Source organism: Ruditapes philippinarum, unplaced genomic scaffold (genome assembly GCF_026571515.1).
Source record: "Ruditapes philippinarum isolate M1 unplaced genomic scaffold, ASM2657151v2 ctg1585_1_1_1_1, whole genome shotgun sequence".
Lineage (NCBI taxonomy): Eukaryota > Metazoa > Mollusca > Bivalvia > Venerida > Veneridae > Ruditapes > Ruditapes philippinarum.
In genome coordinates, this window is record NW_026864778.1 from 190,247 (window position 1) to 210,284 (window position 20,038).

The following is a 20,038-nucleotide window of genomic DNA, read 5'->3' on the forward strand; positions in this document are numbered from 1 at the left end:
GTAATGTCCAGGACAAAAGTCAAAAAGTAAAAATAAACAAAGGGCAATTACTTCAAAATAAGGCAAGGCAGAGTAATGATTTCTTAAGCACTGCACTTCCACCCAATGAGACCTATCTATCTACAAAGTTTCATGTTGATGATATCTCTTATAATTTTAGAATAATGTCCCAGACAAAGTTCAAAGTGTCAAAATGAACAAAGGGCAATAACTACAAAAGAAGGCAAGACAGTGTTACAGTTCTTGTGCACTGCAAACTTACTCAATGAGATCTATCTACCTACAAAGTTTCATGTTGATATCTCTTATACATTAAGAAATATGTCCCGGACAAAGTTCAAAGTGTAAAAAATAAACAAAGGGGGATAATTCAAAAATTAGGCAAGGCAGAGTTAAGGTTTTTGTTCACTGCACACCTACTCAATGAGATCTATATACCTACAAAGTTTCATGTTGATACCTCTTATACTTTTAGAGTTATGTCCCGGACAAAGTTCAAAGTGTAAAATAAACAAAGGGGGATAATTCAAAAATTAGACAAGGCAGAGTTACGGTTCTTGTGCACTGCATACCTACTTAATGAGAACTATCTACCTACAAAGTTTCATGTTGATACCTCTTATACTTTTAGAGTTATGTCCCGGACAAATTTCAAAGTGTAAAATAAACAAAGGGGGATAATTCAAAAATTAGGCAAGGCAGAGTTACAGTTCTTGTGCACTGCACACCTACTCAATGAGATCTATCTACCTACAAAGTTTCATGTTGATACCTCTTATACTTTTAGAGTTATGTCCTGGACAAAGTTCAAAGTGTAAAATAAACAAAGGGGGATAATTCAAAAATTAGGCAAGGCAGAGTTACGGTTCTTGTGCACTGCAATTCTACTCAATGAGATCTATCTACCTACAAAGTTTCATGTTGATACCTCTTATACTTTTAGAGTTATGTCCCGGACAAATTTCAAAGTGTAAAATAAACAAAGGGGGTAATTCAAAAATTAGGCAAGGCAGAGTTACGGTTCTTGTGCACTGCACACCTACTCAATGAGATCTATCTACCTACAAAGTTTCATGTTGATACCTCTTATTCTTTTAGAGTTATGTCCCGGACAAAGTTCAAAGTGTAAAATAAACAAAGGGGGATAATTCAAAAATTAGGCAAGGCAGAGTTACGGTTCTTGTGCACTGCAATTCTACTCAATGAGATCTATCTAACTACAAAGTTTCATGTTGATACCTCTTATACTTTTAGAGTTATGTCCCGGACAAAGTTCAAAGTGTAAAAATAAACAAAGGGGAATAATTCAAAAATTAGGCAAGGCAGAGTTACGGTTCTTGTGCACTGCACACCTACTCAATGAGATCTATCTACCTACAAAGTTTCATGTTGATACCTCTTGTTGTTTCAAAGTTATGTCCCGGACAAGAAAAGGGGACGGACGGACGGACGGACAGACGGACGGACGGAAAGACGGACGGACGGACGGACGGACAAGGCGGCGACTATATGCTCCCCCGAAATTTTTTCGGGGAGCATAAAAATCTGCTAACGTATTTTTTCACACATGAGAGAGTTAATTGACCTCAGAATGTCACACACCTAAACTCTTATTTTGGAAGTACATGTACTGGCAGTGGAAGTCGCTGTGTATTGGTTATCGAGACTGCGGGGCACCTTATTGAACACGTGACTGTTGGTGTGTCCATCATAAACATCATGATAAAAGTTTAATATAAATATATACATATATTCTTAAATGTATGTACCAAACTTTTATCATAATATGATAATAATTATGTAATAAGAAAAAGTAAATATAAGTTGTCAATCAATTCATTTATTGATATATACATGTATTTTCATAAATCATTAATGCATGCAGGTGTCATTGGTAAATTATCGATTAGATAATTAACCCCTGCAGTTTTTTTACAGATGTGTAATATATGTTGTCAGTGTTCTTAAAGAAATTTTGAAGTAGACTTGTGTATCTTTTTTCTGACGGAGTTGGTTTTGATGGTTTCGATATATTGACACAAATGACACATGCCCTTTTATAATATTAGAGTAGAGACACCTGTCTGGTGAACCAAAGTGTGATTGCTATGTAAAGTAAGATTAAGCCGTTTTTTTTAGATGACCTTTTATATAAATCTTTTGATTTTCCTACTTAGATATAAATCTTTTAATTTTTTAGTGATTTCCACTTGTCAAACAGAATCAGACTTGTAATGTTCAAATCAGTTTACTCCTATCAATAAGTATATTGTACCTTTAAAAAATCACAACAAACGAATTATCATTTTCTCTATTAAATCATTACGATACTTACAAGTACAATATCTTTAGAATATCTTTGATCTACCATATCACATTTAGAAAAGCCGGGATTGTATTAGATATATAGAGATCCCGGGATTTGACCACTGCTGCGTCATATTCAGAAAAGCCGGGATCGTATTAAACAAAGAGAGATACCGGGAATTGACCGTCTGCCATATCACATTTAGAAAAGCCGGGATTGTATTAGATATATAGAGATCCCGGGATTTGACCACTGCCATGTCACATTCAGAAAAGCCGGGATAGTATTAAACAAAGAGAGATACCGGGAATTGACTGTCTGCCAATTACATTACATTCAGAAAAGCCGGGATCGTATTAGATATATAGAGATCCCGGGATTTGACCACTGCCATGTCACATTCAGAAAAGCCGGGATAGTATTAAACAAAGAGAGATACCGGGAATTGACCGTCTGCCATATCACATTCAGAAAAGCCGGGATCGTATTAGATATATAGAGATCCCGGGATTTGACCACTGCCATGTCACATTCAGAAATTCTATCATCACCATCATTATCGTCGTCATCACCATTATCGTCATCACAAATAAATCAAGTTATTATAATATAGGGGAAATTATTATTGAGTGGCATGCGGCATAGTTTAAATATATATAATAATGGGTATATAACGAAGGTCAATACAAGTTGGCAATCAATTAATTCTATGATAATATACATGTATCTAAATCATATATCAGTAAGGTAGAAGTAGCTTGTTCATTTTGAACAAACACAAAACAGAACAGAACTTTTATTTCGGATTTATACATATAGTACATCATCACGTACATACATAATAATATTCAAGTAACATGTACTTTCAGTGCAATCAATGTAAAGAAATCATGATATAAATAATATAAAGAAATCAATAATTGTAATGAAACTTACGTTGATTGTTATTAAGCCTCAGTTAAGTGAGGATGAACATATTTAAGGAAGAAAATCAATATCAAAACTTTAAAATAAAAAATTTTGATCTATCATTGAACATTATTTAATAGTGAAGTTCTAAGAGTGTAGGACAAAAGCCCTCCCGGACAAAAGCCCTCCCGTCCAAAATTGACAAGGCGGACAAAAGCCCTCCTGTGAAAATGACAGGGCGGACAAAAGCCCTCCTGTGCATATTTATTCACGTAAAAATGAAGGATTACTCACATGTGAAATTATGATTAATAGAATAATAAATGATGAAAAGATGTTAAAATTAACTAAAATTGAAAGTCCAAATGCCTTGTAATGAGTGAATTACTTTAGAAAGTGACTTTGTTTTAAACGACATTCGTGTGAAAATATTACCTTGCTAAACATTTCTGAAAGGTATATTCTGAATGAAAGCTGGTTCTAGCTCATAAAATACTTAGACCAATAGAAAACAACAACAAATATAAATGTTACAAATTTAATATCTTAAGTGCGTTGAAAAAAACACAGGTATGTAACATACATATATATTTTGTTACGGGAGGGCTTTTGTCCGCCCTGTCATTTTCACGGGAGGGCTTTTGTCCGCCCTGTCAATTTCACGGGAGGGTTTTTGTCCGCCTTGTCATTTTCACGGGAGGGCTTTTGTCCGCCTTGTCATTTTTGGACGGGAGGGCTTTTGTCCGGAAGGGCTTTTGTCCGGAAGGGCTTTTGTCCGTTTCCCAAGTTCTAACAGTCATAGCATTTTTGTAATAAAATGCTAATTTACATAGTTCATTTCTATTATTACTTTGCACCAATGCAATAAATTTGTACATACTTGGGTTAACAAAATAATATCTTTTAATATAAAGGTTACGAATATTTGTATAACATGGGCATATAAGATCAAAATGAAATTCGTCTTCTAAGTCTCTTAAAGAACAACATTGGCAGTAGCGTTCATTTCTATTGTATTGTATGTATTCTGTTTCTAGCATATCTGCCAGTTTGTATTCTTAGGTTGTGTGCAGAAGTTCGTAATCTAGTTACAAATCGTCTCAAATGTTCAGGCAATATATCTAAATAACTTTCGTTACAAAACTTCACATATACAGACATGTAAATAAACACATGTTTCAGTATGATAATTCATTTTAAAGCTGCATGCCTCCAGATAAACCAAAATATTTCAAGAAAACCAAACTCGCGAAAAATGTACCAAGATTTTAAGAAAAGTAAAAAAAAGATAGAAGTTTCAGGTAATAATTTACATGATATACGCGATTTATGCCTGATTTTGTCGTATTTATAACGTTAATATACGTACCTGTTATAACCATACATATTGATTGTATTTCATTATGCGGTATAGAAATCTTACAAAGAACCAGGGATGTATATTATATATAAACGTTCCTGAAAAATCGAAAACCATGTGGCAATGACTTTTCTCAAGTATTAGGATTCACAATAGACGAAAATAAGATTATTGTTGATATTACAAATCTATTCTTATAAAATAATAAAAAAAGTATTATATATGATTATGACACAAATTAACAAGGAAGAACATGTACCGTGGTAATAGTAAAACATAAAAGTATTATACAAGTAAAATAACTTTGCCTAGTACATACAGTTTCACAATTTTAATTAATAATGCACGTGGTTAATCTGTGCTTCGTAATTAATTTCTAAATACAGTTGACTCTCAAAATTTCTAAAGTCCCGTCCAATTTCCTTCTTTATCTTTGTATTTGAACTCCGCTTAGGTCAAATTTTGACTAACCGAGACTCCTGTTTAGTCGAAAAGAAAATTTGGTCCCGTCAATCAATGTCCAACATATTTTCATCTCAATTAGTCGAAGTGTGAATACAGCCAACTGATCAAAGGTCGGCAACATCATGGTGAGATGTTGTCACTCGTGATTCACACGATTCAAATTAATTTTAATTGCCGGTCATCATGTATTAATAACACGTCGTAAAAGTGGCTTTAATCGGTTTTTAGGATTTAATTGTGTGTTATCAACGTAATGACATTTGTATAATTAATGTTCCGTCATCTTGCATACATTAATATGTACTCCCGGTTCACGATAGTTGCTACTTTCGTTTTCGTCCAATGATCAATTCATTTCAAATATTAGATAAATTGTTGTTGAAATAAATGTGTGATTGTGCTCTTATTGTATTATGAATTGCCATGAGTGGTTATTAAAAATATGTGCTTGACTGATGAATACTGACAAACTTATGTCTCTCTATTAATATACATTTATTAAATTTTAAATAATTTATTTTTGTTGTAAGTGATTTACCGTCATTTCAACGGTTAAATGTTACAGCATTGCCGCTATCAACAATAACAAACCTAATCTTTGCACATTCAATCAGGCACATGTATATACATGTACGAATATCAACGTAATGGCGGCAGATCCACGTTACTCGAACTCCGTTTCTCTCGAAGTAAAATACCCAGTCCCTTGGATTTTAAGTTACCGAGAGTCAACTGTATATATTATATACGTATAATTGACTCAAAGAGGTTTTGCAGATGTGATTAAGAGTAATATGTAAATTAATATAATCTTTACTGTCACAGAAATTATTTCATTAATACAAAGATTTGTATCTGTAAGCGACACAGGGCCGGCCGTGATATCATAAATCAACAGGGTGCATAACATTACATCAGATAACGTCACTTGTGCCAGTTATTTAATTATGATCCGACTCTAGCTAAATGATCATGACATTGGCCATGTCTCACTGATTTGATCCCAAAGAATGACTTCCAACTGGTATTAATAAACACAGTTGTTACAGAAATAAGTATTTTTCAATTATTAACGAAATTTCTGTGTACGTTTGTCACCTTGTTTATAAATACGTTAAATGAAGAAAAATATTTTCTTTACATTATCTAATAAGCAGAATATGAAAAATATAAAAATATTAAGTTGAAAATATCACAATATAATTCATTGTACCTTTCATAAAATATGCAGTGCATTAAACTGGCGTGAAGTATAATTTTATGATAATGCCTTTTTATCTTTTCTCAATTAATTCGCTTTGTGACACAATATTTTGATGTTGCAAGACTCAAACTTGTTTTTATTGGCAAAAGCATTTTACAGTGTCAAGTTATTTGGTCTTTCTTTTAAAATTGCCTTTTATGGACCGTGTTTCACACTGTGTGTGTAAAGATAATATATCTTACATGTGTGCACTAAAATATGTTTATTTTACATTCAGAAAGAGAAATTATCAGTATTATAAAATATCAATTTTAAGTATAGTTAATCTTTAATGCAATAGCTATTTAATTCGAATTAAGGTGTTGAATTTTTTAATTGCTTCATCATTATATTTTTCATTTACCATGATCTTGCACATATAAATTTTCATCAAGTTATGTAACGTGAATTACTATTTTCAATGTTATACGAACCGCAGCCAGAAAAGCCGGGATCCTATTAAAACATATAGGGATCCCGGGAATTGACCAGTCCAAGAATATATTTTTCAGATAAGCCGGGATCGTATTAAACATATAGGGATCCCGGGAATTGACCAGTCCAAGAAGATATTTTTCAGATAAGCCGGGATCGTATTAAAACACAAAGGGATCCCGGGTATTGACCAGTTCAAGAATATAGTTTTCAGAAAAACCGGGATCGTATTAGACGTACAGATAAAGAGTAAATTATCATCCGGTCTATTGGCCATAGTCGGAAGTGTCACTAAACACCTTTAATACACCAATGTTAATTAACACCAGGGACGATACGTTTTGGGTCCTGTACTGGACATATTTTTTAAGGAAAGTGAGGTCTGCTACAGTTCTTTTTCATTTTACAGGGCTCTCAGTAGGGTCAGAATTTCACGAGTCAAAGACTCTTTGGCCAAAATTTTCATGAGTCAAATCATTTTTTTCTAGTGTCATTTGACTACATGAATCATTTTTATGTTACAAAAATGATTGTATTAGAGGTCATTTTTGGAGATTCCAAAGTCTAAATTGACAGAAAAAAAACATAATTATAAATGTCTATATCCCCCCCCCCCTCCTCCACCTAAAAAAAAAATAAAACAAAAATATGAATTGCTGTGAAAGAATAAAATAAGCAGCAGCTTTTCTGATTAAATGTATAAAATATAAAAAAATTATCTTTACTGGTATGCTATGTCAAATTAATTTTAAATACCAAAATGTACCTTGGAATATTTACTGGAAAAAGAAATAACAAATGCACAGGTACTCCAAGTAAATCAAAGACGTATTATAAACCTTTAAAAGCTATCAATAATTGACACCTTCAAGTATGTAATTCTTATCAGTTGTGTAAAGCTATTATTAGCACTGTCAAATTGCAGCCACTGAATTGCCGCGCTTCAGTGCACAGGGTATAAACAATTGCCGTGTGTAAAGCATTTATATACACGGCTTATACTGCCTGTTGACATTTTTAATGAGTGAGATTTGAACATATGTAGGATTTGATAGGTCATTAGGGGTGGATTTAAGGTAATTATTATTGCATAGCTGAAAATCCCATGTGGCAAATTGACTCTTGAGCAGATTTTATCATGTGTCAAATTTGTGCATTTCCAGATTTTCACGAGTCAAAACCCGGATCCCCGTGTCAATCGAGAGCCCTGATTTTATATTAAAAATTGACAAATAATTTGTTATTCTTTTAAAAATATTCATTTTAGACATTCATTTCTGTTTATAAGTGAAACATGTTATTTTTATACGATCCATGGAACTTGATTACTTGTTAAACATCTGTAATATATACCTTATGTTTTACATTTGTATTCTTTCTTTTTTTTTCTTCAACTGGTATAGTATATATCATAAAAACAACAAGACATTTGTTTACTTGCAGATAAATCAGCATTTTTATATAGTATTTTACACGCCTTTTACGTAAAATAAGCATGCCAATTAAGTCGAACTTGTATTTGGGTAAAGTCAAAAATAATGAGGCAAAACTTTGAAAATAGGGTCAAAATTGAAATTTCATATTTCTACTTATTTTTCACCTAAAACCATGTGATATTGATTGATGTTTAATGCCGAGTAATTGGATTTTATCTAACACAACACAAATTGTATAAATCAACATTTTATTTCAACTTATTAACAAAAATTAACAAAACCAATGCTTTATAAAATTGTGTCACTATACTTCCCAATGTTAATTAAATCATGTGTGTTGTTATATTTTAGTAACAGTAGTGATGTACGGATAAAAAATATACCATTTTTTTACCAGTAGTTTTACAACAGAAAAAAAAATGCTATTGTTTTGTTACTAAAGTCTGATTTTCTTTAATGTAAGAACATCAAGTTTTTCTAAAGTTGGAGAAAATTGGGCAGAGAAATAAAAAAGTAGTTGTTAGTATGTATTAATAATTACTTTGATGTAAAATAAAGTTTCCAAATATTTCAACCTCTCAAAAAAAAAATAATAAGCAGTTAAATTTAACTTGTATTTTATAAAAAAAGCGTTACACTCCTGACATGACTAGCATAACTTGTTTAAATGATAATAGTTCTTTACAGAAACATTGGAGGTAAAAATAACGTAAGAAACACATGTACAGAACACCACTGATGTTTGAAAACATACTGATAGGTTATTACATTTGAGAATTATTCTTAGAGCAAAGATATGAAGTTACACTTAAAACCGAAAACAAGTTTCTAACATGTAAACAATTAGCAAATAAATGGAAATAAAGGTTATAAATATTAATTAAGCTTCTGTTCCTAACCAATAGGAAAATATCAAAATGACCATGAAGAATCTATTTCACAAAAAATGCACAATTTCACTTTAACATTTGAGTGTTACACTCCTGACACATTCAGGCAAGCGACTTAATATCTTAAAATATTGATTTAAAATATTTTTTAATGAAATACTTAAGACAAGTATAAGTTTTCTATGTTAATTGTTCCTTTTTGTTTATCTTGCATTGAATTACTTTGCTTCTCAACTGAGTGTGACTTTGTTGAGTCATCCCAAGGGCATGTAACTGATCACTGCTGGCCCAAAAGAAACAATTGCAGTCATCAGGAGAAGTACCTGGAATCTTCCAACCTTTTCTGCGAATTTTATTTTCAAACTCGCTTAGAGTTTCATTTTTATGCTCTGTTGAGTTGTTATATATATAAGACTCAATGCTGTCTGTAAGCACACCTCTCAGGTTAATCTCTCTCACAATTGTTAGTATTACTAGCTACTACTTTATTAAGGTTAGGTATTAAGCAAAAGCAGAGCAAAAATGCAGTGTTTTGGCAGAATTCAAATGGTTAGTATTTTAAAAGACTAAGGACTACAATACCTGAAAATTGAATATGCAGGAACTGCATTCAAACAATGTGATAACAAAAATGATTGCAGAATTAACAGTAATTATCATAGATGAAAAAAAAATTACTGTATGTCTTTATTGTTATTGACTTAGTTACTGTTTAGAAATAATATCAAATCTCATCATACTAATTGGCATATATATTTGTTTACATAAGTTTTATAGTGTTTTTTTGATATCTACTTCAATTGTTTATTAGTCTGCTGAAAATAAAACAAAGTTAACTACAATTGCCGAAAAAGAAAAAAATGTCAGGAGTGTAACACTTTTCACTATTCTCACACTGTATTTTACTTATATTGCATACTTAATCTTCAATAATTGTATATAAATGCTTTGTTCTGCAAAGAGTATATACATGATTTTAATTTCTCAGTAAATTCTTTAGTGTATTATCAGTAAATTTCAATGATTATACTTGTCAATAGAAGACATTTAGGAAAGTTTGATGTTATTTAAGTAAATATACTAAAAACAGAACTTAAGCATTGTGGTTTCTTAAAAAAACAACAAAAAAAACAAATACTTAATTACTTTTCCTTATGAATAGTGGCAAGAATCATATTTAGATACGAAATTTATATGGTATATTCATGAAATCGTTACAAGGTTAAAAGATGGCAAAAATAGTGTTACACTCCTGACATCACTGATGATCATGTACAGAAAGTGCATGATTTAGTTAACTTGAACTTATGTCACTGCTGACATCACTTGGACTCATGTTTTTGAAAAAGAAAGAATATATTAATATAACACCTTATATGCAATAAGGAAATCAGTAAAAGTACAAGATGTTACACTCCTGACACTGAGCACTGTCATTATTTTGAATCGAAACCGAGTCAATAACATTTATAGCATAGAAAAAAGAGAATTTATATTCTTAACTATATACAATGGTCAAAATGTTAGAAGCAAGGAAAAGCTCTTAATAACAAAGATATAAGCAGAAACTTTACTGTTAGTACAAACCATGCTTTTTTTAAAGTACATTTTATTTTACAACAACTGACTTTAGTGACTGGATAACCAAGTGGGATACCTACATTTTACAAAAAAAAATAGGAAAAAGCAATTGCGAGAGAATAAGATATATAACATAAGTGACAAAAATTGTCATTTAAGAAACTGTTTTTCTGTATCAGGAATAGAGAATCATCATTTGTGTAAAATGTCACACTAAAAGTGTTACACTCCTGACATTTTAGGGTAATTTTTTTCTTGTATCTTTTTCACTTGTAGCGTGATGTCCCTGAAACTTGGCATATTTTACAACACTGATAGATGCTATATTTAGCACTTATAACAATATACACAACTATTAAAATATTAATCTTGGTAGCCTTTAAATGTTTGGCCTCATTATTTTTGACTTTACCCATTTACAATAATGTATAAATACTCAACCATAATCAAATGGTCACGAAAAATAGTTGATTTTCCTTATTAGATATAAGAGGTCCCGGAAAATCGCATTGCAAGGATCGTATAAGATATATATATCCCGGGAAATTGACCATTACCATCTTGCTTTCAGAAAAGCCGGGATCTATTAAACAGTACAGAGATCACGGGAATTGACCACATGTCAAAAGTTTTGTTTTTTTTGTTATCAATTATGTTAAGTATACAGTTGAGTTCACACTAAACTTCCCACCCTTGTGCACTTCTAGTGCACTAGAGCTGAACTAGAAGTGCACTAGAAGTGCACTTCTAGTGCACTAGACCATATGACCAGGCTGGCCAGGGAAGGTGACACCTAAATGGTTTATTGGATAATTGTATATCAAGTGGGGGGGGGGGGCATCCACTGTTACGCTGCTGTATGAAAAAAAAATTGGGAAAATATATATATGGCCTATTTATGAATATAAATAAGTAAATTTTAAAATCAGCAGTTTTAACATTTTAGGAGATTATCATTTTGAAACTGAAAATAAAAATGTTTTTTTCATTTATTGTAATCATATTTTTATTAACCAGTATTTAACTGTAGGTGGAAAATTATACCCCTTAAAATCAAATTTATAGAATTAATAAGGTTAAATTTAAATATGCTCCGTAATGGATAATTAAATAAGTGTTTTTAAAGCTTTTTTAAATGGCCATATATTTCAATTTTTCTAGTGTACAAATGGTATAAATCAATGTGATAATTCTGGCCCAATTAATTTAGTTTGTTACATCATAAACTTATTTTCATAAGCTCAAACAAATCAAGGAAAGGTTATATTTAAGCTAAAATATTATTTCTATAATATATAACTTATAGAGACAATTCATCATGTTATTGAAAGAAAATATTAATACATTGATTTTAAAACAATCAATATACTGTGATAATTTAGTATTCAACTGTGTAATGCTTGCATATGTTTATGCAAATAATCTAAATATTATCCATAAAATAAATAAATTTGATATCTTTATTCATTATTTCAATATTAAAAATTTAATGTATAAAGGGAATACTTTTATTGAAGAGGAAAATCTCAAGTCATGCTGTGTATTGGTATTTTCTGAGAGGGACTGATTTCAATATACCACTCTCCTGCTGATAAGAGGGCCTCGGGGTAAATAACAAAGAACAGTCAATTTTGCAGATTTATAAGAATGCATTGAAATTCCTTGGTTTTCTCAAAATGCATGTTAGACATAAGCCTGGGATTCATCAGGCTTTGGCACTCAGTAAATGACCATAATTTTTGTATAATCAAATATACAAAAAAAACATAAAGGCATAAATGCATAATAGATATTATCAGAGACATAGATAGATGTTATCTATGTCTCTGATATTATTGTCTCTAAAGCGGAATTTTCTATATGTATCCATTTATCCACATTTCTTGCCATTCTGCATAATAATATCACGGATTTATATTACTATATACTATTAATATAAATCCGTGATAATATATAACTTAAGAGGCAATTCCTCATGTTCAAGATTGAAAGAGAATATTAATTCATTGATTTTAAAACATTTTTTACACTGTGATATTATGTTTTTCAACCATAAAATGCTGGCATACTTTTTAAAGATATACATAATTAAAATTCTTCCATAAAATAAATAAAATTGATAACTTTATTCAACATTTCTACATTAAAAATGTAATGTATAAAGGGAATATTTTTTAACAAGAGGAAAGTCTCGAGTCATGCTGTGTATTGGTATTTTTTTGAGAGCAACTGTTTTCATTACACTGGTCTCCTGCTGATAAGAGGGCCTCAGGGTAAATAACAAAAATGCAAATGTATGCAATATTTATTGAAAATTTCCTTTTTTCCCCCCAAAATACATGTAAGTCATCGATAAATGACTATACTTTTTGTATAATCAAATGTAAAAAATAATCTTAATGTCATAAATGCACGTTAGATATTATTGTCATTTATTGTCTTTGAAGTGGAATTTTCTAATCTTATTATAAAAAACTGGTTTAAAACCAATATCAGTGTTAACTATTCTACAAAGACTTCGTATCAATATTTTTTCACATTTCTTGCAATTCTGCATTAAAATTTGCAGCATCTTTTAGTTTTTGAACTGGGAAATGTTATTTTTTTCTATTATAGATTTGACAAATTTGCCTTGTCAGTTTTTACGCATTTAGAAGATAATATATTTTAAAGAAAATATTATTTAAATACATGATTATAAAACTTTTGCAACTTCCTTTTCACTTTAATGCAGATCTGTTTTTTTTTTTTTTTTTTTTTCCTGTTTTTTTTTTTTTTTTTTTTTTTTAATTTAATATCATACATGAGCAGAAAACAGTTACAGGAGATTAAAGTGTCAAAAGTCATGCTGTGTATAGGTGTTTTGATATAGTACCCTGCTGATAAGAGAGCCCCTCAGGGTAAACAACATAAGCCAGATTAGGCGATGTAAATTCTGTAATCTCTGGATGTTGGTGCAAATAAATTTCATTACAAATAGTACAAAAAGAAAAATGAATATTTTTGCAATTTATAATAAACCCATAAAATTAATCATATTGCATAATAATGTTACAATGCATGAAAAAAAAAGGAAAAAAGATTGGTATTGTCTCAAAAAATGGAATTGACAGATTTTCTAATCTTTTTGTTTATATACATGTCAGTTTAAGTATACTAGTATCCCACAGGTACATATCAATACTTAATCCACACATATCAATACATACCACCATTATATATAAATATTTATTTTCAGAATAATATATATCATTTATATTAATCTTAGGTAAATCTCAGTTTGAGAAGGTAAGAGAGATTATAAATGAAATAAAATTGACAAAATTTAGGCCAATTATAAACATATTAATTCTTTAATGTATTAAAGGCTATTAATGCTTAAAATCATTACCTTTAACTAAAACAACCATAAGTTAAGATCAAAAATAACTAATACTACGGTATAATTCCCCCTCCCCCCAAAAAAGAACTGACTTAATTTTGTTTGATTAGCATTTCAATGTTTCATATTTCATTACCAGATTATAATAAAATAGAATCATATTAAATATCAATTAAGTTTGTTTATTTATGCACTTATCAACATTAAAGTTATAATTATTTATATTTAAATTACTTATTCTAACAATTAAATTTTAGTACAAAATCAGTAAAATTAATGACTTTGAAATTTATTGTTCTAATATTTTACGCCATATTTTACAAAATCCAATAATCACAATTTCAAATTTTTATTGAAAAACTATTATACAGATATCTATATTTTCTATCTTTTTGTAAAAGTCAAATTGCTATTCAGTGAAATAAAAGGTAACTGCTTAATACATATAATAGGTCTGGTGCACTACAAAGTGCACTTATGAAGTGTACTAGTAGTGCACTACTAGTGCACTTTGTAGTGCACTAGTAGTGCACATCTAGTGCACTCCTAGTGCACTTTGTGTAACCTTTAGTGTGAACTCAACTGTATCTTCTGATCTTTTCTAAAAATAATATTTAAATACATGAACATAAAATTAAGCCAAATATGTATTAACAAAAACTTTGATTTTTCCAATTATACTATAATTACAAGTATTGTGATTTCCGCATTTTAAGTTTGTTAATAAATAACTCGAAATATATTTAAATCTTAAGTTCAATTCATTAACTGTTCATTACAATTTACATACAATTAAAGAAATAAATAGTTAACGTTTAATTGCCTCTCATTACGACAATAATCAACACAAATATAGTTTATGAGTTTTCCCTATATATCTAATACGATCCCAGATCCCGGGCGTCCCGGATCCCGGGATTTTCCCCCCACCTTTAATGGAGTACATATACTGTATCTTGGTTCAAAACACAATGATAGGAAAATGTATATTTGGGTATGTTTGATTATATCTTAATGAAAGTGTATATAGTATTCATGATTAAAACAGCACTTTTTTAGCATAAAACATTCATTTTTAGTATAATTTGACAATATTTGGGTATATTTAGGCAATATTTGGGTATTTCGTGCTGCCCAGAGAATAGTCTGTCATTCCTTCCAAATGAGATACAGAACTAGCAATTATTATGATTTGTAACGATTTTATCACCTGTTAATCCAGATTTCCGTTGTCCAAATCCATAATTAAGATTCCTATATCCTTTAAATAATCCGAAATTGACGTCACTTTTTTGGGAACCGCTTCCAGAGGTTTTATTTTTAAGCGTTTGCGGGTTAGACTCCACCCAGTTGTCTGTGGCCAAAGATACGACAATTAAAGTGATGCCTATCAGAGCCAGAAAGAATGTGAATATTATCAAAGTCCTTTGTTGTTGCTCCATTATCAAAAAGTAAACGAACAAAATAATTTACAACATTAATGTGGCGCTTATTTCAACAATTAAGCAATAATTTCAATCCGTTATCTTTCTTTATTGACTTTTTCGGCCATATTGTTTCATTGGGGTTTGCCTAAAATACGAAAGTGAGATTTTTGACGAAAGTGAGCGAAAGTGAGCGAAAGTGACTTTTAAAATATTAATTGTAACGTTTTAATAGACTTTTACAATAAAATTGCAGTTTGTATACGTATATTATTAGAAATTACTTATATTTATTATAAAAAATAATCATAATGATGATTTATTCGGTTTTTATTTGCATAATTTATATACACAAATTCTTATATCTTCCTTTCGCTTACATTGAAAAATACGAAAGTGACTTATAAAATATGTTTAAATTGAAATTATTTTTACTAATATTGCACAAAGTGGACGTATAATATCAGAAAATGATAATATTTACTTTCAAAGATAACCATTATGATGATTAAATCGCCTTTTATTTTGCATAATATCTATACACAAGTTATATACAGAGATCTTCCTTTCGCTCGCATTGAAAAATACGAAAGTGGCTTACAAAATATCAAATATACTGTTTAAATTGAATGTATTACTAAAATTGCAATTAATTTGTAGACGTACAATATCAGAAGTCAATTATATTTATTTTTAAAAATAATCATTATGATGATTTAACCGCCCTTTATTTGCATTACACAAGTTAAAAGATCTTCCTTTCCCTCACATTGAAAAATACGAAAGTGACTTCAAAAATGTCAAATATAGCGCTGAAAGACGCATGTTTTCAGAAATGAATAAAATATATTTAAAAAAAATCATTATGATGATTTAATATCCATGTATTTTCATAATTGCTGTATACCTGTTCTGATATCTTACTTTTGCCCACATTGAACAATACGAAAGTGACTTAATCGGACGAAAGTCAATGTCAATATTCACGATATCAATGTTTTTTATAATAAAAAAATAAATGAGTCATTTTCATTATTATTCATGTTTTCATGGTGATTGACCTATAACTGATCCCAGCTGAAGCCATCAAAGCTGACCCAGAGACTGCTGCCAACATGCTGCACCAACTCTTTGATAAGATCTGGGAGGAAGAACATATCCCAAATGAATGGAAAGAAGGGATACTTATCAAGCTACCAAAAAAGGGAGACCTCAGAGATTGTAACAACTACCGGGGTATCATGCTACTCTCAGTGCCAGGCAAGGTCCTCAACAGAATCCAACTGGAAAGGATGAAGAAGGCTGTGGATCCGAAGCTCCGGGATGAGCAGGCTGGGTTTAGAAGCAACAGATCATGTTCTGACCAGATAGCCAGCCTGCGAATCATTATAGAACAGTCCTTGGAGTGGAAGTCCCCCCTCTATGTCAACTTTATTGACTTTGAGAAAGCGTTTGACAGCTTGGACCGGCAGACACTGTGGAAGCTGATGAGGCACTACGGAATACCTGAGAAACTTGTATCCCTGGTAAGAAACACCTACCAAGGGATGTCATGTAGAGTGTCCCATGCTGGCCAGATGTCGGAACAATTCGAGGTCAAGACAGGGGTTCGCCAGGGTTGTTTGCTGTCTCCATTCCTTTTCCTCCTAGCCATAGACTGGATCATGAAGACCACCACAACAGGCAGGAACAACGGCATACAGTGGACACTGCTGACGCAACTCGATGACCTCGATTTCGCAGACGACCTTGCCCTACTGTCACACAACCGTAGACAAATGCAAGAAAAGACTACTCTCCTGGCTACAACAGCGGCAGACACTGGTCTCAACATCAACCGTAAGAAAACAGAGTTGATGAAAATCAACACCACTGCACAGGCTCCTATCACAGTGGACGGTGAGCCGATCAAAGAGGTTGAGTCCTTCACCTACCTGGGGAGTGTGGTAGACCAACAAGGGGGCACTGACGAGGACATCAAGTCAAGAATTGGCAAAGCCAGAGCTGCCTTTATCATGCTAAAAAACATCTGGGCCTCAAAGGAAATCCGTACCTCCACCAAAATACGGATATTCAACTCAAATGTCAAGTCCGTGTTATTGTATGGCTCAGAGACGTGGAGAATGACCAAAGTTTCCATCCAGAGAGTACAGACATTCCAAAACACATGCCTCAGGCGCATACTCAAGATCAGATGGCCTGAGAAGATATCGAATGAAGATCTGTGGAGAAGAACTTGCCAACAGCCTTTGGATGTCCTGACCAGACAGAGGAAGTGGCGCTGGATTGGGCACACGCTCAGAAAAGCTCCAACCAGCATCACACGTCAGGCCTTTCTTTGGAATCCACAGGGGAAGAGAAAGAGGGGACGTCCAAAGAACTCCTGGAGACGTGACACCGAGTCTGAGCTGAAAGCCAACAACATGTCCTGGCACGATGTCACCAGAGCAGCCCAGAACCGAGTGAGATGGAGGTCCGTCGTGGATGGCCTATGTTCCTTCCGGAACGACAGGCCTAAGTAAGTAAGTAGACCTATAACTGATGATGAAAATGACTAGCACAAAATATAAAAAAAAACCTAACTTATAAAAAGATTGAACTTTACCGATATATATAGTACGATATTATAGAAATCTCCGTGGATTACTTATTTCCTTTTTTCATAGTGAAATATTATTTTAACAATGATTGCAAATTCCAAATTATTTTTCAAATTAACATGTACATTGCTCATCTACACCTGGATGAGCATAATAACTGCCACTTTAATCCGTGCAAGATATCTATGGTGGTGCAGAAGAAATTAGGGTTAATTCAATTGTCCACTCAATAAACAATATAAATATATAAATATAATATTCAAAATGTTCTATAAAGAACTACTGATGTTAACTTTACAATGCAAAGTTTGAAAATGATTTCTTAGAAAAGGAATGTAAATTGCCCGTGCATAAGAACTTGTGTATAGAGTATTGAGCGCTTCTTAAAATACGGAAAGAATTTATTACTTTTCGCGAAAAGATCTATTTGTACGGAAAGTGATAATGATCTTCCTATGTCTATGAAATATTTTCAAGCTATGAAAAGCAAAAACTGTTATTGAGTATCGTTGCACAGAAAGACAAGAACATGCATCATAAAATCTACAATATACAATAACTTTTACTACTAAGAAATGAGTGTTCCAATTTTAAAAAAAAAGAACATATTACTCTACTGACCTGTACATCTTCTGCAAAGTAGAGAGATACAAAAACACTTAATGATTATTCTATCCGTGCTCTGCCTTGTACCCTGGCCTGCTTTTGTTTGGGGTCCTCCCGCGCTCCCTGCCGCTGGTTCTTGTTGCTGGTCGTGTGTGGGCTGCGTTCATTGAACACTCCCTTTCCTTGTTGATCTTGTTTATCATATTTTACGTCGACTCCATGAACAGACTCTGCAACCTTTTTGTCGTATGGATTCTTTATTTCTCTCCATCATAAATAACAAAAGAGACATGCGCTTCAAGCTATTTACCAACAAACATGCTTAACAATAAAAATATGATCAAAATTAAGATTCATGCATATATTTAGATATAACAATGTACATAGTACAAAGTCATATCAAGCAATTTTACATCCTCATTAAGGTTCATAATTATGAACGAGGATGTACATTGTGTATTTAATTCTTCAAGACCTTACTCTTCAGTATTGATTATCACACGCTTTCTTTTACTTGTGGACCACGCAGTACGTGTGGCGTTTTTAACGAATGGCACGGAAGTGTCACATTGAAGGTTCCATGATCGAGAAATCGGGTGTGCGTGGAGAGGAATTTGAGAAAGCAAAAGCTAACATTCGTGTTGGAAAATAAGAAAATTACAAACTTGAGCAGTATACAAGACGTGAAAACATTCGTATTTTGAACTAGCACACTGAAGGAAAAGATCTTGAGAATGATTTTGCTGACTTTCTCAATAAGATGATTTCTTACAACTCTACTGATGTTGAACAATCTTAACTTCCCAGTTTTTCCATTGACGGCTTAGTACATGTCATCTATAGCCGTGGTTCTGTTAACATAAGTCCCATGTGTGTCGCCAGTCAAATCAATTCAATTCAATTCAATAGCTTTATTGTACAAATGGCCTCATGCCCATACACAGTGCATACAATACAAATTAGCATTGCTGGAGATATAGTAATGGTCAAATTTCTAATACAATTATAAAGTACATGTACAATCTTAATATAAATTATTTTAAACATTTTAGGAAATTATCTCTTTCTTTCATTGCAAAAAAAATATAAATAGCAACATTACGTATCAATGACTCGTCTTTAGTAGCTATCAAAAAGTAGAACATTACAACAGTCGGGTATTGATAATAATACAATGGTACATAAAATAAACGTAAATTTGCATATAAAGAATACACGTCAAGAAAGTGATATTCGTCCTCTAACATTGATTCACAATACATACAGCCACGATGTTCTCTATCGATATTTAAATGTCTACCCTTTTCAACCATTAAACAATGAGACGAGCTTCTAAAACTAGCAAAGCACATTTTATACCTGTCAATATCTATAACAGATTTTTTTAGGTTAAACATAA

General features: G+C 31.8%; 1 protein-coding gene across 1 annotated transcript in view; it reads right to left on the bottom strand.

Annotated features, from left to right (window-relative positions):
• The window catches only part of LOC132726766 (clarin-3-like), a 29,157-nt gene extending 13,590 nt beyond the window's left edge, over window positions 1-15,567 (bottom strand). The window contains exon 1 of the mRNA XM_060712123.1: window positions 15,220-15,567. Coding sequence (XP_060568106.1) covers window positions 15,220-15,451 — 232 coding nt within the window. The 5' untranslated portion in view covers window positions 15,452-15,567. The remainder of the gene's footprint in view (window positions 1-15,219) is intronic.
• Window positions 15,568-20,038: the final 4,471 nt, after the last annotated feature.